The following is a 25,067-nucleotide window of genomic DNA, read 5'->3' as shown; positions in this document are numbered from 1 at the left end:
CGGTGGAATGAATCTCTGGCTGAATGTACTCCTGTGCCCAACCAGTACAATATGTAGTGGATGGGAGACTTTGTCCAAGATGGCATGCAACTTAGACAGCATCCTCTTTTCAGACACCGCCGTCAGAGAGTCCAGTTCCATCCCCACAACATCACTGGCCTTAGGAGTGAGTTTGTTGATTCTGTTGGTGTCTGCTACCCTCAGCCTGCTGCCCCAGCACACAAAAGCAAACATGATAGCACTGGCCACCACAGACTCGTAGAACATCCTCAGCATTGTCCAACAGATGTTAAAGGATCTCAGTCTCCTCAGGAAATAGAAACGGCTCTGACCCTTCTTGTAGACAGCCTCAATGTTCTTTGACCAGTCCAGTTTATTGTCAATTCGTATCCCCAGGTATTTGTAGTCCTCCACCATGTCCACACTGACCCCATGGATGGAAACAGGGGTCACCGGTACCTTAGCTCTCCTCAGGCCTACCACCAGCTCCTTAGTCTTTTTCACATTAAGCTGCAGATAATTCTGCTCACACCATGTGACAAAGTTTCCTACCGTAGCCCTGTACTCAGCCTCATCTCCCTTGCTGATGCATCCAACTATGGCAGAGTCATCCGAAAACTTCTGAAGATGACAAGACTCTGTGCAGTAGTTGAAGGTTATGAGAAGAAGGCAGGAGGGGACAAGTTAGCTACCTTCCATCATTGGTAACCCAAAAATCACAGTAACAGGGTGTGGTTGTAAATCAATATGCAAAACAGTAGAAATAATATCAAAGATATCTTTCCAATATTTATGCGAGAAAGGGCAAAACCAAAACATATGGGTCAGGGAAGCAACTTCAGAATGGCATCTAACACAAATTAGGCTTATATGTGAATAGAAACGAGCTAATTTGTCGTTAGACATATGTGCCCTATGCACCACCTTAAATTGTATCAATGTATGTTTAGCACATAAAGAGGACATGTTAACTAATTGAAAGTGTTTTCCCAGTTTTCTATAGGTAAATGAAGTTTAAGTTCTCGTTCCCATTCAATCTTAATTTTATCAGATATACCTGAATTTATTTTCATAATCAAACCAGAAATGAATGCTATTAAACCCTTCTGAAAAGGATTTAAGCTTAGAATTTAAACTGTTGGATGATTGCTTTTTTAACATTAATGGCTAGAAAATTTATCTTATTGAACTGGAAAGAGGTCAATCCCCCATGACATTTCAATGGTTTTCTCAAACTATATCTTGTTTAAATTTAGCGAAAATTAGAAGTGGCACCTCTGACCCTTTGATTAAATTTGAAGAAACTTGGAGACCATTTATTCAACATTTCCATATGATGTAGTTTGATCTTTTCGAATCATTTTTTTTAAACTTAAAATACACGGATAGAGGAGTGGAGTTAATGGCATTAATGATTCTATCCAATGTAATATGTTAGACTGTCTTTTTTTCCCTCTATAGTTCTGTTTTTTTAAAGTTTTATTTAGTTTAGGTTAATATTGCTTAGTTTAATTATTGTGTCTTCTTTTTCTTTTCTAATTTGTTTTTTTTTAGATTTTTTCTCATTTATCCCTCTATCATGTTTAATTATATTTAGAGTTTGGGAAACTTTATACATCTGTATTATTACCAATGTTATATTTGTAATGTCAATTATTAATAATGTAATCCCAATCTCTGTTCATTAATATTGTTATGTTTATAATTTTGACAATTAATAAAAGAAGATTGGAAAAGAGAAGAAGGCAGGAGAATAGGGTTGAGCAATAATAATTCATCCATGATAGAATGGTGGAATAGATTTGATGGACTAAATATCCAAACTTTGTAAGTGTTACGGTCTCAGTACAACCTACCTGTCCTCTCCTCATTCCTCTGGAATTCGCTGCAGTTCTGCTGTGGAAAGAGTATGTTCGTGAAGAGTCTCAGCATAAAATGTTGACAGTTCATTTCCCCCCATAGATGCTGCCTGACCTGCAGAGTTCCTCTGCCATTTTGACTGCATTGCTCTGGATTTCCAACATCTACAGAATCTGAATCAACAGGCACGTTTTCCCATTGTAATTCTGCTTGTCATTCCATGGCCTCCTCTACTGCCACAATGGACACTTGCTCAAGTTGGAGGAGCAACATCTCATATTCTGTTTAGGTAACCTTCAACCTGAAGGCCCAAACATTGATTTCTCTGACTTCTGGTAATTTCTCCCTCTCCTTACAAACAAGAGGAAATCCTGCCAAAGGGTCTCAGTCTGAAACGTCGACTGTACTCTTTTCTATAGATGCTGCCTGGCCTGGTGAGTTATGCCAGCATTTTTGTATGTGTTGCTTCTCCCTCACCTCCTTCTCTCTTCTCCCATTCCCCATTCTGGCTTCCCTCTTACCCCTTCTCCCCACCTCTTTCTGGTGGTTCTCCTCCTTCTCTTTCTCTAATGGTTCAATCTCCTCTGTCAGATTCTTTCTTCTCCAGCCCTTTAACTCTTCCACCTCTCATCTCGCAGCTTCTCAATTAAATTCTCCCCACCCACCCATATTCCCTTTCACTTGATCTTACTTATCACCTGCCTATTGTATGTCAGCCCCTCCCTCAACCTCCTATTCTGACTTTTACCCTCCTCCTTTCCAGTCCTGATGAAGGGTCTCAGTCTGAAATGTCTATGAGGCTATAAGACAGAGGAACAGAATTAGGCCATTTGCCCATTCTAGTCTGCTCCACCATTTCATCATGGCTGATCCTATTTTCCTCTCAGCCTCAGCCTTAAATACACACAAAAACTTGGCTCCATAGCTGGCTGTGGCAAAGAATTCCATAGATTCACCACTCTCTGGCTAAAGAAATTCCTCCTCATATCCGTTCTAAAAGACGTCCATCTATTCTGAGGCTGTGCCTTCTAGTCTTAGACTCTCCCACCATAGGAAACGTCCTCTCCACATCCACTCTCAGAATCAGAATCAGAATTAGAGTCAGATTTATTATCACCAGCATGTGACATGAAATTTGTTAACTTAACAGCAACAGTTCAATACAATGCATAATGTAGAAAAAAATAAAGTTACAATAATAATAAATAAATCAATCAACTACAAGAACTTTCACCATTCAATAGGTTTCAATGAGGTTACCCCTCATTCTTCTGAATTCTCGAGAATACAGGGCCAAAGCCATTCAAACGTGGAATCATTTTTGTGCACATCCTTTGAAACCTCTCCAGTTTCAGCACATCCTTTCTAAGATAAGGGTCCAAAACTGCTCACAATATTCAGTGAGGCCTCACCAGTGCTTTACAAAGTCTCATCATTGTATCCTTGCTTTTATATTCTAGTTCTCTTGAAATGAAGGCTAACATTGTGTATAGTTCTGGTCACCGAATTATAGGAAAGACGTCAATAAAATTGAGAGAGTACAGAGGAGATTTACTAAAATGTTGCTTGGGTTTCATCTCCTAAGTTACAGAGAAAGGTTGAACAAGTTAGGTCTTTATTCTTTGGAGCGTAGAAGGTTGAGGGGGGACTTGATAGAGGTATTTTAAATTATGAGGGAGATAGCTAGAGTTGACATGGATAGGCTTTTTCCATTGAGAATGGGGGCGATTCAAACAAGAGGACATGAGTTGAGAGCTTAGGGGCAAAAGTTCAGGGGTAACATGAGGGGGAACTTCTTTACTCAGAGAATGGTAGTTGTGTGGAACGAGCTTCCAGCAGAAGTGGTTGAGGCAGGTTCGATGTTGTCATTTAAAGTTAAATTGGATAGATATATGGACAGGAAAGGAATGGAGGGTTGTGGGCTGAGTTATGGGTGGGACTAGGTGAGAGTAAGAGTTCGGCACTGACTAGAGGGGCCTAGATGGCCTGTTTCCGTGCTGTAATTATTATATGGTTATATGGTTATATGGTTAACATTGCATTTGTCTTCCTCACTACAGACTCAACCTGCATATATTTGCCATAAACATTGAGATGTATTATGAATTTGCTATTTTACGAGTTTGCATTTCATTCAACAAAAAAACATTTAAGAATTATATAGAATAAAGAATTAGAATCAGAATCAGATTTATTATCACTAGCATGTGTTGTGAAATTTGTTAACTTAGCAGCAGCAGTTCAATGCAATATGAGAGAAAGAATAAATAAATAAATATGTATAGTCTATTGAATAGATTAAGATTGTGTAAAAACAGAAATATATATTAGAAAAGTGAGGTAGTGTTCACAGGTTCAATGTCCACTTAGGAATCGGATGGCAGAGGGGAAGAAGCTTTTCCTGAAACACTGAGTGTGTGACTTCAGGCTTCTGTACCTCCTACCTGATGGTAATAGTGAGAAAAGGGCATGCCCTGGGTGCTGGGAGTTCTTAACAATGGACGCTGCCCTTCTGAGACACTGCTCCTTGAAGATGTCCTGGGTACTTGTCGGCTAGTACCCAAGATGGAGCTGACTAAATTTACAACCCTCTGCAGCTTCTTTCGGTCCTGTGCAGTAGACCCCTGCATACTAGACAGTGATGCAGCCCGTCAGAATGTTCTCCACGGTACATCTATAGAAGAATTTGAGTGTATTTGTTGACATACCAAATCTCTTCAAACTGCCAACGAAGTATAGTCACTGTCTTGCCATCTTTATAGCTGCATTGATATGGGACCAGGTTAGGTCCTCAGAACACCCAGGAACTTGAAGCTGCTCACTCTCTCCACTTCTGATCCCTTTATGAGGATTGGTATGTGTTCCTTTGTCTTACCTTTCCTGAAATCCACAATCAGCTCTTTTGTCTAACTGACATTGAGTGCCAGGTTGTCGCTGCGACACCTGTCACTGGTTAGTATATCTCACTCCTGTATACCATATCTCCATCTGAGATTCCACCAACAATAGTTGTATCATCAGCAAATTTATAGATGGTATTTGAGCTATGCCTAGCCACAGAGTCATGGGTATAGAGAGAGTAGAGCAGTGGGCTAAGCACACACCCCTGAGGTGCACCAATGTTGATTGTCAGCGAGGAGGAGATATCGTCACCAATCTGCACAGATTGTGGTCTTCCGGTTAGGAAGTTGAGGATCCAATTGCGGAAAGAGGTACAGAGACCTAGGTTCTGTAACATCAATTAGGATTGTGGGAGTGATGGTGTTAAATGCTGAGCTATAGTCGATGAACAGCATTATACAAAGTTAGAATAGAAATATGGATAAAACATGCATAAATATGTAAATGCCACCACATATGTAAATTCACAATGTAAACAACATTATTGAAAGTGGCTGAAAGTGTTTACAGTGCAGTATAGTGATTGGGATAATAGATAAAGGGAAGTGAGGTGGGCTAACTAGAAAGGTTGATCAGAACGACTGTGAGGGAAGAAAACTCTAAGATGTTATAACGTTTTTGTTTTAATAGCCCTATAGCACTTTCCAGAAGGGAGCTTTTGGAAAAGGCAATTGGCAGGGTGGGAAGTGTATGCAATGACTTTTCCCAGCCTTTTCTTTCTCCTGGACACATACAAGTCCTGCAGTGATGGTAGACTGCAGCCAGTGACATTTTCCTGCTGACCTGACTCTTTGCTGTAGTTTTCGCATTGAGAGGATGCTGCACCAATGGCTGATGTGGGGGTGGCATCCATTAGATATTATTCATGGCAACTTGGCCCTCTCCAATGACTACGATAATGTCTGCGCTGGATCCATACCACCAAGGTCAGGAACAGTTATTCTCCCCCAACCATCAGTTTCTTGAACCAAAGGGGATAAATTCATTCAACTTCACTGGCCCTAATCACTGAACTGTTCCCATACCCTGCGGACACACTTTCAAGAGCTCTTCATTTCATGTTCTCAAAATTTATGCTTATTTATTTATCATTATTATTACTCTAATTTCTTTTTTTCTTTATTTGCACAATTTGTTGTCTTTTGCACATCAGTTGCTTCAGAATCAGGTTTAATATCACTGGCATATGTCATGAAATTTGTTTTTGTGGCAGCAGTACATTGCAATACATAATAAAAACTGAATTACAGTCAGTATCTAACATTGTTAAATTAAATAAGTAATGCAAAATATACTGAGGTACTGTTCATGGGTTCAATGTCCATTCAGAAATCTGATGGCAGAGGGGAAGTTGATGGCCGAGTTCCTGTCACATTTTGTGTGTGTTGCAGACGGGAATATGTTTTTCCGTCTTGTTATGTGTTTCTTTGTATTTACTGTGAATGTCCGCAAGAAAATGACTCTCAGGGTTGTGTACGGTGACAGTATAGTGTCTTTGACAATAAATTTACTTTGACCTTTGATGAAGATTAGGTCTATGCATTAAAAGGCTTTTACTGGCATATTTCCCGGTGACTGTCAATTTACGCTGTTTCAGAACCACGTACATTTGAGATGGATGAGAAAGTTAGCTCACCAGCAATACAGCCTGTCTAATTTTCTTTACATTAAATCAAAAGAAGGAAAAATAATCTATCAGTCCCATTTGTGTGTATGAACCATCCATTTGTTTAAGTAAGAACACGAAGAGCCATCTATTAACAGTGAGCAGTGCCTGAATGGGATTAATTTCCAATTTTCCAGCCCTGGTGCTGCAGATAAATAAGGTGCAGGAGCTCTAAGTCGAAGTGAATTTATTATCACAGTATATAAGAGTCACCATATACTATAGTATTAGGTATAACAGTACACCTAATATGTCACATTACAATAATACTATACTAATATCAACTATAGTATATTCACACTATTATGTCACCATTGTATAGTATTCTCCAGGAGAACCACAATCTTGCCATTGTTTGGAGGCGTTGTGCTTTGGCTCTTGATAGGGTCTCCCATGCTAAACAGGGCAAAGTACGGAGGCCTGACTAAGAGTGGTCCACCGGTCCCCTAGATTCGGGAGTTCAGTTCAAGGCCAATAATCCTGACTAGTCAAAAAAATTTGTTATGGAAACAGCGATGAAAAGTCCTTCTATACCCATGTGCGATGGTATTCCTGAGTCTCCACCCAGGACATGCGTGACTGACAGTAGCAAAAACCAAGAGGAAGCTACTGACATGACAGAGGAAGCCCTGAACACTGCCAGAGTTGGAGGAACTTCATTGCTATCCCTAAATGTCAGGGGCATAATGGGCAACAAGTATCATAGAACATTTATTATCAAAGTACAGTGCTGTACAAAAGGTTGTAGGCACATACTTTACACACAGTGCCTATAGAAAGCATTCGCCACTGCCCCCCACCCTCAGAAGTGCTCATTTTTTTTTATTGTTTCACAACATTGAATCGCACTGGATTTAATTTGGCTTTTTGACATAGATCAACAGAAAAAGACTCTTATGTTTAAGTGAAAACAAATTTCTACAAATTGGTCTATTTAGTAGATGCATCTTTGGCAGCAATTACAGCCTTGAGTCTGTGTGGGTAGGTCTCTATCAGCTTTGCTCATCTAGACACTGCAATTTTTCCCCATTCTTCTTTACATAACTGCTCAAGCTCTGTCAGATTGCGTGGGGATCATGAGTGAACAGACCTTTTCAAATCCAGCAACAAATTCTCAACTGGATTGGGGTCTGGACTCTGACTTAGGCACTCCAGGACATTAACTTTGCTATTCCTGTGTGGTTTTGGCTTTATGCTTCGGGTCATTGTCTTGCTGGAAAACAAGTCTTCTCCCAGGTCTCAGTTCTCTTGCAGACTGCATCAGGATTTCCTCCAGGATTTCCCTGTATTTTGTTACATTCATTTTACCCTCTACCTTCACAAGCCTTCCAGGGCCTGCTGCAGTGAAGCATCCCCACAGCATGATGCAGCCACCACCATGCTTCACAGTAGGACTGGTGTGTTTTTGATGATGTGCAGTATTTGGCTTATGCCAAACATGGTGTTTAGTCTGATGACCAAAAAGCTCAATTTTGGTTTCATCAGACCACAGAATCTTCTTCCAGTTGACTTCAGAGTCTCCCACATGCCTTCTGTCAAACTCTAGCTGAGATTTCATGTGAGTTTTTTTCCCAACAGTGGCTTTCTCCTGGCTCCTCTCCCATAAAGCCATGACTGGTGAAACACTGGTGCAACAGTTGTATGTGCAGTCTCTCCCATCTCAGCCACTGAAGCTTGTAACTCCTCCAGAGTTGTCACAGGTCTCTTGGTGGCCTCCCTCACTGGTCCCCTTCTTGCAAGGTCACTCAGTTTTTGAGGACGGCCTGCTCTAGGCAGATATACAATTGTGCCATATTCTTTCCATTTCTTGATGATTAGCTAAACTGTACTCCAAAGGATATTCAGTGACTTGGAAATTTTCTTGTATCGATCTCCTGCTTGTGCTTTTCAATCTTTTTGTGGGGTTGTTTGGAGCATTCTTTTGTCTTCATGATGTAGTTTTTACCAGGATATTGACTCACCAGCAGTTAGACCTTCCAATTACGGGAGTATTTTTACTACAATCAAGTGAAGCACCTTGATTACACATGGTGATTTCCAATTAACTAATTATGTGACTTCAGAAACCAATTGGCTGAACCGGTGATGATTTGCTGTGTCATATTAAAGGAGACGAATACTTATGCAATCAATTATTTTGTGTTTTATATTTGTAATTAATTTAGATCACTTTGCAGAGATCTGTTTTCACTTTAACACCAAAGGAGTCTTTTTTGGTTGATCAATGTCAAAAAAAACCAAATTAAATCCACTGTGATTTAATGTTGTAAAACAATAAAACATGAAAACTTCTGGGGTGGGGGGTGAATACTTTTTATAGGCACTGTATAGCTAGGGCGCCTAAGACTTTTCCACAATACTGCAGTAATTTTATGCATTGTACTGTACAGCTGTCACAAAACAAACAAATTTTATGACAGATGTGAGTGATAATAAGCCTGATTTTGATATAGGTCTCTGTTGTGGACTGAGAGTGGGAAGGGGACAGGGAAAGGGCAATCATGGTTGGTAAAAGGGGAAGGGAGAGGGGAGGGAGCAGGAAACACCAGAGAGACATTCTGTAATGATCAATAAACCAATTGTTTGGAATCAAATAACTTTGCCAGCGTCTCAGGGCTGGGTATGTCTGCACCCATGGTAGTCCCTCCCCCACCCCTGCCACTCCTCCTCTATCACCTTCCTGCAGCCCCTTGGCAGTGCTCCACCCTCACCCTTCCCAACATCCCTTGTTCCTACAAGATTAACAAACTGACTCTCCACTCATATTGTGCAAAAGTCTGGGGCACCCTAATCGTAAGACTCTTCCACAGGTATGGTGACATATGTGTGCAGTACTGAACATACATGATTTACATACAGTACTTGCATAAATGGTGTAATATACGTACTTTGAAAATAAATTTATTTTGACTTTGAATTCCTGCATCTTATTTCCCCTCGGTTGCTGTGTCACATCACAGCTGAAAAGTCGGAAATTATTCCCATCCTGTTGCAGCTCAGTATTAAAGGAGTCCTCGACATGCTCTGGGTTCTCTTCAGTGAAAGGCTGGTTCAAGAACAAGTAGGCGTTGCATCCCTCTATTATACTTTCAAATTTAAAACGGTTCAATGAATGGTGCAGCTCAGTACAGACCCTTCAGCCCAAAATGTCATGCCAACCCACATAAGGCTACTCCACAATCATTCTAACCCTTCTCTCCTACACATCCATTCAGTTCTGTTTGGGTTTAATTGTCATTCAACCATACATGAATACCACCAATGAAACAGCGTTACTCCAGGGTCAAGGTGTAACACACAGTAACCAACAGTCACATACAGACCAAAGCATATATAGCACATATAAGATTGCAAGCACACATAAGATGTCAGTAAAATACGGTCACACACAAAATATATATAAATCCAAGCCCCAAAGTCCCTGAATGTTGCAGCAGTCTGCAGTTAAACACAATATAGCTTGTCTTCTGCCAAGTGAACACTAGGGGGCAGCACCAAATCCAGCATGAACACTGCACTGCACCACCTCCGGTGGAGTACACCGACTCTGACACCTTTCTCCTGGGTGCATGTAAACAGGCGACACTGTGGATTGAGGCCCAGTAGTTGCTACAAACGAGGCCACACAGTTCCCCTGCCATCCACCGATAAATCAGTGAATCCATGTGCTTATCTAAGAGTATTTTAAATGTGTGACTTCTTATTCCCTGTGTGAAAAAAAAGGTATGTCTGACATCTACTCTAAACACTGGTATTAACCATTGTCACCCTGGGAAAAAGTCTTTGGCTATCCACTCTATCCCCAGCTTGAGTCCTAGCTCACTCAACCTATCCTCAAAAGGCATGTTCTTTAATACAAGCAGCATCCTGGTAAATCTCCTCCACACCCTCCCTTAAAGTTTCCACATCCTTTCTACACTGAGGCAACCAGAGTGGAACACAATATTCCAAGTGTGATCAAACTAGAGTTTTATTGAGCTGTAACAATACCTCACGGCTCTTGAACTCGAACCCCCGACCAATGAAAGCTAACACGCCATACGCCTTCATAACTACCCTATCAACGTGAGTGGCAGCTTTGAAGGAATCTGTCGACTTAGACCGAAAGATCCTTCTCTTCCTCCACACTGTTAAGAATGCTGCCATTAACCCTAAACTGAATTTATATTGCTGATCAGCTCTTTAATGCATTTGTTGAGACTTGCAATTATTATCTTGACAATACACTCATTGGCTTTCGGTACACCTGTACACCTGCTTGTTAACGCAAATTCTAATTATCTAATCATGTGGTAGCAGCTCAACACATGAAAACATGTAGACATGGTCAAGAGGATCATTGTTGTTTAGACCAAACATAAGAATGACCAAGAATTGTGATCTGAGTGACTTTGACCATTGAATGATTGTTGGTGCCAGGTGGGGTGGCTTGGGTATCTAGAAAATGCTGATCTCCTGGGATTTTCACACATAACAGTCTTTAGATCAAGGGTCCCCAACACTTTTTATGCCATGGACCAATACCATTAAGCAAGTGGTCTGTGGACCTCAGATTGGGAACCGCTCCTCTGGAGTTTACAGAGAGCAGTACAAAAAGCAAAAAACTTCTAGTGAGTGGCAATTCTGTGGGCAAAAACACTTTGTTAATGAGAAAGCTCAGAAGAGAATGGCTATACTTATTCAAGCTGACAGGCGGTACCTAATATGTAACTCCTGAGTTCACTGTCTTGAGAATATTTTTAATGCCGTTAATTTTTCCCTGTGCTATCACAGCGATTGAACATACTGTATAATCAAAATACCTCATGTCAGCAAAAGCTGACAATACACCAAACGTATAATCAATAAGTCTGGGACGACCAGATCTTTTCCTGTCAGTAAAGTGTTTTCTTGTTTTTCAAGTAAACATGCTGAAAAGCTTCGAGCATTAACTGGCAACTTTACAGAAATCGTGGTGAGTATACTGATCATATCTGATGGATATCAACACAATTATTAAAACACAATACAATAAGCATTCAGTGTTTTCAACGGAGTTTGTGTGTATGTTAAAACTGTTGAATGAATTGAATTAGACTTACTCATTACAATAAACTCTGCTGAGGCAGCGAATGTCTTATTCTCGTAGTTGGCAACACACGTGTAAAACCCCGAATCTTGTTCAGTTACACTTCTGATGAGGAGGTTATTTCCTGCCAATAGCGAATACTTCCTGGACCTGAAAAAAAATTACAATTATCTATTGACGAGAACTGGAAAAAAAAATGTTTCAAGTATTTTGCACACAGTCCAGAACACAACAAGTGCAATACCATCAGCACAAGAGACTCTGCAGGTCAACACACAGAAAATGCTGGAGGAACTCAACAGGTCGGGCAGCATCTATGGAAGTTAATAAGCATTCAACATTTTGGGCTGAGACCCTTCTTCAGGACTGAGAAGGAAGGAAGAAGAGGCCAGAATAAAAAGGTGGGGGAAGGGAAGACAGCCAGCTGGAAAGTGATAGGTGAAGCCAAGTGGGTGGGAAAGGTCACGGGCTGGAGAAGAAGGAAGATTCTGCAGATGCTGGATATTCAGATCAACACACACACACACAGTGCTACGTGAAAATCCCAGAACATGGGAACCAACAACAACTTTGTACCACTGTTCCACTGTGTTTGTAAATGCTTGTCCAAAGAAAAATATTGAAGGTGGGTCTTTCTCCCTTCACCAGTACTGCTTGTCCTGCTCTGTATCTCCAGGATGGTTGGATTAATAACACGGAGATTTGCTTAAAGATTTCTCTGGTTTCAGGTCAGAAAACTAACATCTCAGGGAAGAGAACTGGTGGAAAGCAACAGTAGCTGGAGGCTGGCCAATAAATAAATTAGATGCATCATCTCTTGGTATGGAGGGTCCAATGTGAAGGATGGCAAGATGCTGCAGAGGGTTGTGGGCTTAGCAAGCTCCAACATGGGCACAACCCTCCCCACCACAAGGACACCCTCAAAAGGCAATGTCTCAAGAAGGTAGCATCCATCAATAGTCACCTTCACCACCTGGGACATGCCCTCTTCACGTTACTACTATCAGGAAGGAGGTACTGGAGCCTGAAGACCCACATTGAACAGCTTAGGAACTACTTCTTCCCCTCCACCATCAGATTTACGAATGGTCCATGAACCCAGCCTCACTGCTCTTTTATTTTGCACTATTTACTTAATTTTGTAATTTATAGATTTTTAGGCCTTTACATTCTTCTGCTGCTGCAAGACAACAAATTTCACGACACTTGTCAGTGATAAAGGGTGCAATGATAGCGTAGCGGTTAGTGCGACACTAATACAGATCAGGGCCTTGGAGTTAGGGAGTTCAATTCCAGTATCGGCTTATCCAGTATAAGGAGGTTTTATATTCCTTCCTGTGAACCGTGTGAGTTTCCTCTGGGTGCTCCGGTTTCCTCCCACAGTCCAAAGACATACAGCTTAGTATGTTAATTGATCATTGTAAGTTGTCCCGTGATTAGGTTAGAAGTAAGTAGGTGGGGTGCTGAGTGGTTCAGCTTGTTGGGTCGGAAGGGCGTGTTCCACTGGTTTCTCTAAATAAATAGATAAATAGATTTTTTAAAAGAAAGGAAATGATCATTTGAACTTAAGTATAACAAGGTTACACTATTCCCTGACTGGAATGTCTGGAGTTTTTACAGTGCCTATTCCTGAATTTCAGAACTTCCAGTGTGGAAATTCCAATGTGTAACATAATCAGAGGCATGTTTATCTGCTGACATCCAATTACTTTCTTCATTGTTTGAACAGAGGTTCACGTGAGTTTAAATGTGGGATTTAATGAAGTCTGAATGTTTTTATGTAATTGTCAAATTAAAGACAAATTTGTACTACAAGTGAAAGGCCAAAGAATGTTTGACCAGCTGTGGAATTTTAGCATTTTCATCATTCCAAATGATCCTGGGAATGAAAAAGTTAACACACGAGAAGCATTTGCTGGCTATGGGCCCATTAATTGCTAGAGTTTAGAAGAATGAGAGGGGATCTCATTGAAACCTACTAAATATTGATAGGTCTGGACATGAAGAGGATGTTTCCTATAGTGGGGGAGTCTAGGACCGGAGGGCACAGCCTCAGAACAGAAGGACATCCATTCTGAGTAGAGATGAGGAGGAATTTCTTTAGCCATAGTTTGGTTAACCTGCGGAAATTCACTGCCACAGACAACCGTGGAAGCCAAGTCACTGGGTGTAGTTAAAGTGGGCATTGACATGTTTTTGATTAGAAAGGGATTCAAAGTTACAGGGAGAAGGCAGGAGAATGGGGTTGAGAACAATAATAAATCCTCTATAATGGAATGGTTAGCAGACTTGATGGGCTGAGTGGCCTATCTCCAATCTTATGTTTTATGGTCTTATTCCAAGTAATTCTCTTCTACAGCTGAGGACCCAGTACTTCAAAATGCACTCCAATGTGCTGGTAATAACACACTGAATTTAATGAGATTAACACACACACACACACACACACACACACACACACACACACACACACACACACACAGTTTCTGGAGGAACTCAGCAGGATAGGCAGCATCTCTAGAGAGAATAAACAGTAGATATTTTGGGCGATATCCTTCAGAAGGACTGGAGAGCTGGAATGAAAGGGGGCAGAAGCCTGATTAAGGTTTGGGGTGGGGAGGAATACAAGCTGACAGGTGATAGGTGGAGACCAGGTGACAAGGCAGATGGGTAGGGTGGGGAAAGGGTGGTGAAATAAGATGCTAAGAGGTGATAGGTGGAAGAGATAACCCCCTCACATGATGATGAAAAAGTCTTAATATAGGCAAACGTAACATCCTCAGCTAGTATTATCTCACACTCCACGGTTGTGGCAACAGATTTACACTCTTTGTTTTGTAATTGATCCAGACTATATATCTGATAGGCATTGGAATCTACTTATTTTGTGCTGTTGTGACAGCATCTCAAGGGACGCAGTCGGGGAGAAGCCGTAACTAGGATAAATGTTGCACAAATGTAATTACGGGTGGCTTCCTGCTGCACAGAAAAGGTTCTGAGAAATGGTACAACGTCTATCAACGGGCCAGTGTGAAATCTTCAACATCTGAAACCATGCTGTAGTAACCCTGGCTGTGAGAAGATAATTAACGGCCAGACAAGTTGCTGTAATGAGTAGTGAGTTCAATACATGGAAACCGAATTAAAGTTCGCCTTTGTTCTGTATAAAATGTTGGAAAAGAATCTGTAAATTGTGAAGTAGTCATACTTACTTCATATTTTTCATGCAGATCCTAATGGTTAACAGTAAAAATTAGCTTTATTTGTCCCGTGTACACCAAAACATTGAAATATAGAGTGGAATGAAACCATAAGACATAGGAGCAGAATTAGGACTGCAGAAGCCATGCATCTGTTTTCCATCTGTATTGTATTCTGTGTTGTGCATTTATTATGGTAGCTAATCACATGGGAGGGGATGTGGTAAAAGTGCTTTGTCCTGGGCGGTTTGGAGCTGGAACCGCTGGGTGCCCTAATAATGCCCTAATAAAACCGCTTAATAATCCTTAACTTGCTTAAGTCTGCTTAATTATGTTTAATATCACTAGTTTTGGGTTCATAAGTTACATGAATTCAAGACTGTAAGTTTTGCTAGCTGCTAATAAAGGACTGAATAGATTTCTCTGACTTTCTGGAACATTTTTTTGGATTTGATTATCATACAAGATAGCTCCCCATACTTGGTTAGTAGCAGCGGCTGGTTTGTTCAAATTGCCACTACAAGAACATTCGGCCCATCGAATCTGTGCCACCATTCCATCCTGGCTGATTTATTATCCTTCTCTACCCCATTCTCCTGCCTTCTGAAATGTGTAACTTACATCAACGATGAGCTGGAAGCAGCCCATCAAGTGTCACCATGCTTCACCAACATAACTTGTAAACCCTAACCCATGTGTCTTTGGGATGTGTGGGGAACTGCAACACCAGAAGGAAAGCTACACAGTCACAGGGAGAGCGTACAAACTCCTAACAGACAGTGGCTGCAATTAAACCGCCAGGTTACAGTACAGCTGGCAGGGTACAGCCTCACATTCGCTGCTACACCACTGCTGATCTTGGCCTGGGAGACAAACATAGTGGACTCAGTTACAGATATGAACACGTCATCCTTTATTGTTTACACATTGTGGGGAAGAGGAGTAATAAATTGTGAAGTGTGAAGTTGCACACCATTTCACATTTTTCATAAAGATCCAGACGGTGTTCATTGCTATGTAGTTTGGTGTTTACTGCCCTCAGTGCTGAAAGAGCTTGCAGACTGGCTTCTGGCGGGACCCTTTGGCTCAGCTTTCACACGTCTCTGGTTACTCTCTGCTGCTATTCGATCGAGGTGCTTTGGTGCAGAACCAGCTCTGCGGCAGTCACCGACACAGAGTTGACTCGGTGGCTGCCGCTCCTGGACCACTTTCAGGGACCCCGCAGTTTGTTGTTCAGTATTCTGTGTGTTAGTTGCTCACTTCTTGCTGTTGACATGGTTAATTTTTTTTTGCTCATTGGGTGTTTGATGTTTGTTTTCAATGGATTCCGTGGTGTCCCTTTGCTTCACGCCTGTCTGTGGGAGGACAAATCTCGGCATTGTATTCTGGATACATACTTTGATAATAAATGAACTTTGAACCTTTGATCTGGGGCTTGAGAGACAAGCATAATGGGCTCACTTACCTGATCGGAACAATTTCATCCCCTTTTTTCCATGTGACCGTAGGTGCTGGGAATCCAGTAACACAACACTCCATCACCCCATCTCTTCCTTCGAGGACAGCTATGTTCTGAGGCCGCTGAATGTATGTAAACTGTCTGTGAGTGCCAGGCTCTGTAAAGTAAAAGAAGGACAATATTTCAACATCAAAGTCAACTTTGAGTAAATTTTTTAACATATAAAAGCGCCAGAGCAGAATTAAACCATTGGGCCCAGTGAGTCTGCTCCGCCATTCCATCCCCACGCATGAACCTGTTTACAAGATAAGAGCTCACGGTACTACAGGAAGGATACTAGCATGGATAGTAGATTGGCTGACGGGCAGGAGGCAAACAGTGGGAATAAAGGGGGCTGATCCTGGTTGGCTGCCAGGGAGAAGTGTTGTGCACAGGGGTTGGTATTGCAACAACTTCTTTTCATGCTATATGTCAATGATTCGGCTGACGGAATTCATGGCTTTGTGGCCAAGTTTGCAGATGATACAAACATAGGTGGGAGATCAGGTAACACACATCAAAGTTGCTGGTGAATGCAGCAGGCCAGGCTGCATCTCCAGGAAGAGGTACAGTCGACGTTTCGGGCCGAGACCCTTCATCAGGACTAACTGAAGGAAGAGCTAGTAAGAGATTTGAAAGTGGGAAGGGGAGGGGGAGATCCAAATTGATAGGAGAAGACAGGAGTGGGAGGGATGGAGCCAAGAGCTGGATGGGTGATTGGCAAAGGGGATATGAGAGGATCATGGGATGGGAGGCCCAGGGAGAAGGAAAAGGGGGAGGAAGGAAACCCAGAGGATAGGCAAGGAATATAGTGAGAGGGACAGAGGGGGAAAAGGAGAGAGAGAGAAAGAATGTGTGTATATAAATAAATAACGGATGGGGTACGAGGGGGAGGTGGGGCATTAGCAGAAGTTAGAGAAGTCGATGTTCATGCCATCAGGTTGGAGGCAACCCAGACGGAATATAAGGTGTTGTTCCTCCAACCTGTGTGTGGCTTCACTTTTACAGTAAAGGAGGCCGTGGATAGACATATCAGAATGGGAATCAGATGAGGTACTCCATCTATATCTACAAGGTGATGAAGCAGGTTCACCCCGACACCAGCATCTCCTCCAAGGCCATGAGCATCATGAACTCGTTCGTGAACGATATTTTCGAGCGCATCACTGGCGAGACTTCCAGCCTAGCCTACTACAACAAGCAGTCAACCATCAGCTCTCGGGAGATCCAGACCGCTGTGCGCCTGCTACTGCCCGGGGAGCTGGCCAAGCACGCCGTATCGGAGGGGACAAAGGCAGTGACCAAGTACACCAGCTCCAAGTGAAACGTGCCGCCAAAACAAACCGAAAACTGAAAGATCAGGTAGTGTTGAGGAAGCAGGGACTCTACAGAAGGACATAGACAGATTGGGAGAATGAGCAAAGAAATGGCAGATGGAATATAGCATTGGGTGATGCACTTTGGTAGAAGGAATAAAGGCATAGACTATTTTCTAACTGGGGAGAAAATTCAAGATTTAGAGGTGTAAAGGGACTTGAAAGTCCTTTGCATGATCCCTAAAAGGTTAACTTGCAAGTTAAGTGGGTGGTAACGAAGGCAAATGCAATGTTAGCATTTGTTTTGAGAAGACTAGGCTATCAAAGTAATGATGCAATGCTGAGGCTTTATTAGACATTGGTCAGACTGCACTTGGAGTATTGTGAACAGTTGTGGGCCCCCTATCTAAGAAAAGATAAGAGGGCCCAGAGGAGGTATGCAAGAATTATTCGAGGAATGAAAGTGTTAACATGTGAGGAATGTTCGATAGGACTGTACCTGTTGTTAGAAGAATGAGGAGGGATCTCATTGAAACCTATCAGATATTGAAAGGTCTAGATAGAGTGGACGTGGAGAAGATGGTTCCTATAGTGGGTGAGTTTAGGACCAGAAGGCACAGCCTCAGAACAGAGGGGCATCCATTGAGAACGGAGAAGAGGAAGAATTCTCTAGCTAGAGTGTGGTAAATTGGTGGAGTTCACCACCGTGGATGACTGTGGAGGCCAAGTCATTGAGTGCATTTGAAGTGGAGGTTGACAGGTTCCTTATTAATCAGGGTGTCAAAGGTTACTGGGAGAAGACTGGAGAATGGGGTTGAGAGGGATAATAAATCAGCCATATCAGAATGCCGGAAATGACTCAATAGTGGGCCAAATGGCATAATTCTGCTTCCATGTCATATGGCCTAATGGCTGATGTATTTTCCCTCTCACCCCATCCTCCTGCCTTCTGCCCATAAACTCTGATGCCCTGACCAATAAAGAATCTATCAAGCTCTGCTCAATGACTTGATCTCCACAGTCATCGGTGGAAATGAATTCCATAGATTCACCACCCTCTGGCTAAAGAAACTCCTCCACCTCTCTGTTTTAAACAGACATCCTTGTATTCTGAGGCTGTGCCCTCTGGCCTTAGGGTCCCCCACTATAGGAACCATCCTCTCCACTTCCACTCGTTACAAGCCTTTCAATATTTGATAGATTTCAACGAGACCCCCTTCATTCTTCTGAACTCCAGCAATCCAGAGCCATCAAACGCTCTTCATAAGTTATCTTGTATTTCTGGTATTATTTTCGTGAACCTCCTATGAACCCATTATCTTTAGATTAATTTTCTTACAGAGAAATACAGGAAATTAAAGACCTGGCTGCCATAGTTGAGAGTATTGCTTGAAAAGACATTACTCAGTCAAACCAGATAGACCATTTCACAACCAACTGTTCCAGATACATTTTTTCAAAAATTTCTCCTTCCTGTCTCTTATCAATGATAGTGCAGGGTTTAGTTAGCTGTGATGCTAATCCAGTGGCAGAAGTTCCAAATCCAAGGCAGCAGCAAAGGAATTATTTTTTTATTAATTTTGTAAATCTAGAATGCTGATGGTGTTCCTGTGTGTCAACAGCTCTGAAAATCTATCCATTGATGCAATTGCAAAAAAGGTGCAACAGTAGCAATATTTAATTGGGAGTTTGAGGAGATTTGGTATCTCACCCAAGACTCTGGCAAATTTCTATAGCCATGCCGGATGATGCTGAGGATGTTCTACGAGTCTGTGGTGGCCAGTGCTATCATGTTTGCTGTTGTGTGCTGGCGCAGCAGGCTGAGGGTAGCAGACACCAACAGAATCAACAAAACTCATTCGTAAGGCCAGTGATGTTGTGGGGATGGAACTGGACTCTCTCACGGTGGTGTCTGAAAAGAGGATGCTGTCTAAGTTGCATGCCATCTTGGACAATGTCTCCCATCCACTACATAATGTACTGGGTGGGCACAGGAGTACATTCAGCCAGAGACTCATTCCACCGAGATGCAGCACAGAGCGTCATAGGAAGTCATTCCTGCCTGTGGCCATCAAACTTTACAACTCTTCCCTTGGAGGGTCAGACACCCTGAGCCAATAGGCTGGTCCTGGATTTATTTCATAATTTACTGGCATAATTTACATATTACGAATTAACTATTTATGGTTCTATCACTATTTATTATTTATGGAGCAACTGTAACAAAAACCAATTTCCCCCAGGATTAATAAAGTATGACTATGACTATGACTATGACTATGACTGGTTGCCTCACCTTCTGGTATGGAGGGACCACTACACAGATCAGAAAACACTGCAGAGGGTCATAACCAGCCAATTCTATCATGGGTACTCGTCTCCCCCTTATCAAGGACATTTTCAAAAGGCTACGCCTAAAGAAAGGGCCTCCATCAGTAAGGACCACCATCATCTGACATGCACCCTCTTCTCATTACTACCATCATCTGGCACACACCCTCTTCTCATTACTATCATAAACCTCCTGTACTTCCTCCCTAACACAAGAGCCTTTAGTAACAGAACTTTCCCTTCTGCTGTCAGATTTTTGAATGGGCTCTTAACCCGTGAACTCAACCTCACTATTTTTTCTATCTTCTTGCACTACCTACTTATTTTTTTCTGTATTTCTTATTATGAGGAGAATTTGAGTGAGCTAGTGATTTTCTCTTTGGAGTGAAAGAGAATGTGAGGTGTACCACACACAAAATGCTGGAGCAGCTCAGCAGGTCAGACAGCATCTATGGCGATGAATAAACAGTTGAGATCCTTCAGAAGTACTGGAAGGAAAGGGGGAAGATGCCAGAATAAAAAGATGGGGGAGGGGTGGAAAGTGCAAACTTGAAATTGAGAGGTGAAGCCAGGTGGGTGGGAAAGGTAAAGGGGTGGAGAAGAAGGAATCTGACAGGAGAGGAGAGTGGACCATGGGAGAAAGGGAAGAAGGAGGGGCACTGGGGGAGGTGATAGGCAGTTGAGAAGAAGATTTAAGAGGCCAGAGAAGGGAATACAAAAAGAGGGAAGAGGGAGGGAAATATATTCTTTTAAACCAGAAGGAGAAATTAATGTTTATGCCATCAGGTTGCAGGATCATCATCATCATCATCAGGTGCCATGCCCAGTTTGAGCTTTGACTGCCATGGCCCACACACTCCTGTTTCGGGTCAAGTGCATCAATTCATTGGTATTCATTTCCAGTTCTCTGGCTGCTGTCTCCATCATCATTTGTCTTTGCCTTCCTCTTGCTTTCTTCCCTTCAATCTTTCCCATAATTACCGTGCATTCTAACTCCTTGTTCCTAATCACATGTCCAATGAAGTTACGTAGCCTTTTCATGATCTCATACATTATTTCTCTTTTTGTGTTTGCTCTGTTCATGACATCCTTGTTAGGTATTAGGTTGGAGGATACCCAGATGAAATATGATGCTTTGCTCCTCCACCCTGAGAGAGGTCTCATCGTGGCAAAAGAGGAGGTCATTGACTGCCATGTCGGAATGGGAATGGGGTTAGGAATTAAAGTAGTTGGCCACCAGGAAATTTCACTTTTAGGAGGTGGAGTGGAGGTGCTCAACAAAGTGGTCTCTCAATTTACGATGGGTCTCATCGATGTAGAAGATGCCACATTGGAGCACCGGACACAATAGATGACCCCAACAGATTCACAGGTGAAGTGTTGCCTCACCTGGAAAGACTGTTTGAGGCCCTGAACAGAGGCAAGGGAGAAGGTAAGTGGCAGGTGTAACACTTTGGTTGGTTGTAGGGTTGAGTGTCAGGATGGAGATTTGGTGAAGAGGGACAAATGGACAAGGAAGTTATGAAGGGAACGATACTTGTGGATAGTGGAGAGAGGGACGGTGGTAAAGATGCGTTGGGTGGAAGGATCCCATTGGAGGTGGCAGAGAGTAATTGTTGGATGAGGAGGCTCATGGGGGATAGGTGAGGACGAAAGAAGCTCTATCACTCTTAAGGCAGTGGGAAGATGGGGTGAGCGCAGATGTAAGGGAAATGGAGGAGTTGTGGATGAGGGCAGTGTCAATGGTGAAGGAAGGGAAACTCCGCTTTGAAGAAGGAGGACTTCTTTGATATCTTGGAAAGTAAAGCTGCATCCTAGGAACAGATGTGGCAGAGGTGAAGGAACTGAGGTAACAGGACATGGGGTGGGAAGAGGTACAGTCAAGATCGCCATGGGAATCATGTGGCTTATAAAAGATGTCAGCAGACAGAGAAAGGGGAGGCAAGTGTCGTAAATGAACTAAGTGAATTTAAGGGTAGGGTGGATGGAAGTTCGAGGCAAAGTTGATGATACTGACGAGCTCGCATTGATGTGTGAAACAGCACCGATGCAATCATCAGTGCAGTGCAGGAAGAGTTGGGGAGCATTATCATGGAAGGCTTGAACATGGATTATTCTAAATACCCAATAGCCGGGGCCCATGTGGGTGCCCATGGCTACCCCTTGAGGTTGGAGAAGGTGGGGGGAACCAAAGGAGACATTGTTGAGGGTGAGGACCAGCTCTGCCAGATGGAAGACAGTAGAGGAATTAGTTGGGTCATTTGTTGAGAAAGAAGAGGCCAAAGGATGAGTGGGGTCTTGATAGAAGTGTACAATATGATAAGAAGCAGAAATTGAGTAGATAGCCAGAGTTCTTCCGGGGCAGAAATTGTTAATACGAGTTACACAATTTTAAGTTGTTTAGAGGGAAGTATAGTGGAGATGTCAGAGGTAGTTTTTTACACAGTGAATAGTGCATGTGTGGAATGTATTACCAGAGGTGATAATAGAGGCAGATACATTAGGATCACTTAAGAGATTCTCGGATAGGCACATGGATGAAAGAAAAATGTGTTGTTTTGTGGCAGCAGTACTTTGTAGCACATAATGATAATAACTGTCATTTACAGTAAGGCTAAATATATTTTATAAAGTTAAATTAAACTAGTGCAAAAAAGTAGAGAGGTAGTGTTCATGGGTTCAATGTCCGTTCAGAAATCGGATGGCAGAGGGGAAGAAGCTGTTCCTGAAAGGTGGAGTGTGTGTCTTCAGACTCCTGTACCTCCTTCAAGATGGTAGCAATGAGAAGAGGGCATGTCCTGGGTGGTGGGGGTCCTTAATGATGAATGCTGCCCTTTTGAAATATCGCGCTTTGAAGATGTCCTGAATGTTGGGGAGACCATTGCCCATGATGGAGCTGACTGAGTTCACAACTTTCTACAGCTGAAATCGATCCTGTACAGTTGTTCCCACCTATACCTGACGGTGATGCAGATGATGAACCAAAGGTCCTGTCCTATACTGTATTGATCTATGTTCTATGTTAAAACAGGTAAATGGGATTAGTTAAGTTAGACAACTTGGCCAGCATTGATGGGTTGTGCTGAAGTGCCTGTTTTCCAAGCTCCATTGCTCTAAGACTCTAGGAATTTTATACCTTAGCAGCGAAAAAAGCACTTCGTAATATTTTATGTTAATATGAGAACCTTGAAGATATCTCAGCAGGATTGCTGCACTGTAAGTATAGAGTCACAGAGTAAAAGCCGAAGAGGAGGCATATAAAAAAGCAAACATTAGTGGGAAGTTAGAGGATTTGGAAGCTTTTAACAACCAACAGAAGGCAACTAGAGTAGACATTAAGAAGGTAAGGATGGAATATGAAAGTATGCTAGGCAATAATATTAAAGAGGATACCAAAAGTTTCTTCAGATACATAAAGTGTAAAAGTGTAAAGGCGAGAGTCGTTATTGGACCACTAGAAAATGATGCTGGAGAGGTAGTAATGGGGGACAAGGGAATGGCAAACAGACTGAATGAATATTTTGTGTCAGTCTTCACTGTGGAAGACACCAGCAGAATGGTGGAAGTTCCAGGTGTCAGGGGCATGAAGTATGTGAAGTTACCATAACTAGTGAGAAAATTCTGGAGTAACTGAAAGGTCTGAAGGTAGATAAGCCATCCAGACCAGATAGTGTACACACCAGAGTTCTGAAACAGTTAGCTGAAGAGATCATGGAGGTATTAGCAAGAATCTTTCAAGAATCACTAGATTCTGGAATAGTTCCAGAAGACTGGAAAATTGCAGATGTCAATCCACTCTTCAAGAAGGGAGAGAGGTAGAAGAAAGGAAACTATCGGCCAGTTAGTTTGAGCTTAGTGTTTGGGAAGATGTTGGAGTCAATTATTAAGGATGAAGTCTCATGGTACTTGGAGGCACATGATAAAGTAGGTTGTAGTCAGCATGGTTTCCTCAAGGGAAAATATTACCTAACAAATCTGTTGAAATTCTTTGAAGAAATAACAAGCCGAATAGACAAAGAAGAATCAGTTGATGTTGTGTACTTGAAGTTACAGGTGGCCTTTGACAAGGTGCCACACCTGAGGGTGCTTAACAAGTCACGAGTCCATGGTATTACAGGGAAGATTCTGGCATGGATAAAGCAGTGGCTGATTGGCAGGAGGCAAAAAGTGGGAGTAAAGCGAAATATTCCAGTTGGCTGCCGGTGACTAGTGGTGTTCCACAGGAGTCTGCGTTGGGACCAGTTATCTTTACATCATATGTCGATGATTTGGATGATGGAATTGATGGCTTTGTTACAAAGTTTTCAGACAATATGAAGATAAGTGGAGGAGCAGGTAGCTTTGAGGGAGTAGAGAGGTTCAAGAAGTACTTAGAGAGATTTGGAGAATGGATAAAGAAATGGTGGATGGGATACAAAGTCGAGAAGTGTACTGTCTTGCTCTATGGCAGAAGAAATAAAAGGGTTGACTATTTTCTAAATGGAGAGAAAATACAAAAAACTGAAGTGTAAAAGGTCTTGGGAGTCTTTACACAGGATTCCCTAAAGGATAATTTGCAGGTTGTGTTGAGGAAGGCAAATGCAATGTTAGCATTCATTTCAAGAGGACTGGAATATAAAAGCAAGGATGTAATATTGAGACTTTATAAAGCACTGGTAAGGCTTCATTTGGAGTATTGTGAGCAGTTTTGGGCTCCTTATCTTAGAAAGGATGTTCTGAAACTAGAAATGGTTCAAATGAGGTTCCAGGATTGAATGGCTTGTCATATGAAGAGTGCTTAATGGCTCTGAGTCTGTATTCATTAGAACTCAAAGGAATGAAGGGTAACCTCATTGAAACCTATAAAATGGTGAAACACTTTGACAGAGTGGATGTGGAGAGGATGTTTCTTCAGGTGGGAAAATCTAAGATCTGAGGACACAGCTTCAGAATAGAGGGGTGTCCTTTTAAAACTGAAATGAAGAGGAATTTATTTAGCCAGAGAGTGCTGAATCTGTGGAATTCTATGCCACAAGTAGCTGTGCAGTCGGACTTTATGTATATTTAAAGCAGAGGTTGATAGATTCTTGATTGGTCAGGGCATGAAGGGATACAGCGAGAAGGCAGGAGATTGGGACTGAGAGGGAAAATGGATCAGCCATGATGAAATGGTGGAGCAGTTCAATGGGTCAAATGGTCTAATTCTGCTCCTGTATCTCATGGTCCTTATGGTCTTTATATGGCAAAG

General features: G+C 42.2%; 1 protein-coding gene across 3 annotated transcripts in view; it reads right to left on the bottom strand.

Moving 5' to 3' along the window:
- dcc (DCC netrin 1 receptor) overlaps nt 1–25,067 on the bottom strand; it is a 1,425,388-nt gene that overhangs the window by 718,257 nt on the left and 682,064 nt on the right. For all 3 annotated transcript variants that reach the window (XM_063042623.1, XM_063042621.1, XM_063042622.1), the window contains exons 4-5: nt 16,161–16,311; nt 11,509–11,645 (exon numbers count right to left, since the gene is read on the bottom strand). In XM_063042623.1, coding sequence (XP_062898693.1) covers nt 11,509–11,645; nt 16,161–16,311 — 288 coding nt within the window. The remainder of the gene's footprint in view (nt 1–11,508; nt 11,646–16,160; nt 16,312–25,067) is intronic.

This window comes from Mobula hypostoma, chromosome 3 (assembly GCF_963921235.1).
Source record: "Mobula hypostoma chromosome 3, sMobHyp1.1, whole genome shotgun sequence".
Classification (NCBI taxonomy): domain Eukaryota; kingdom Metazoa; phylum Chordata; class Chondrichthyes; order Myliobatiformes; family Myliobatidae; genus Mobula; species Mobula hypostoma.
This window is presented reverse-complemented; position numbering and strand designations above follow the sequence as displayed.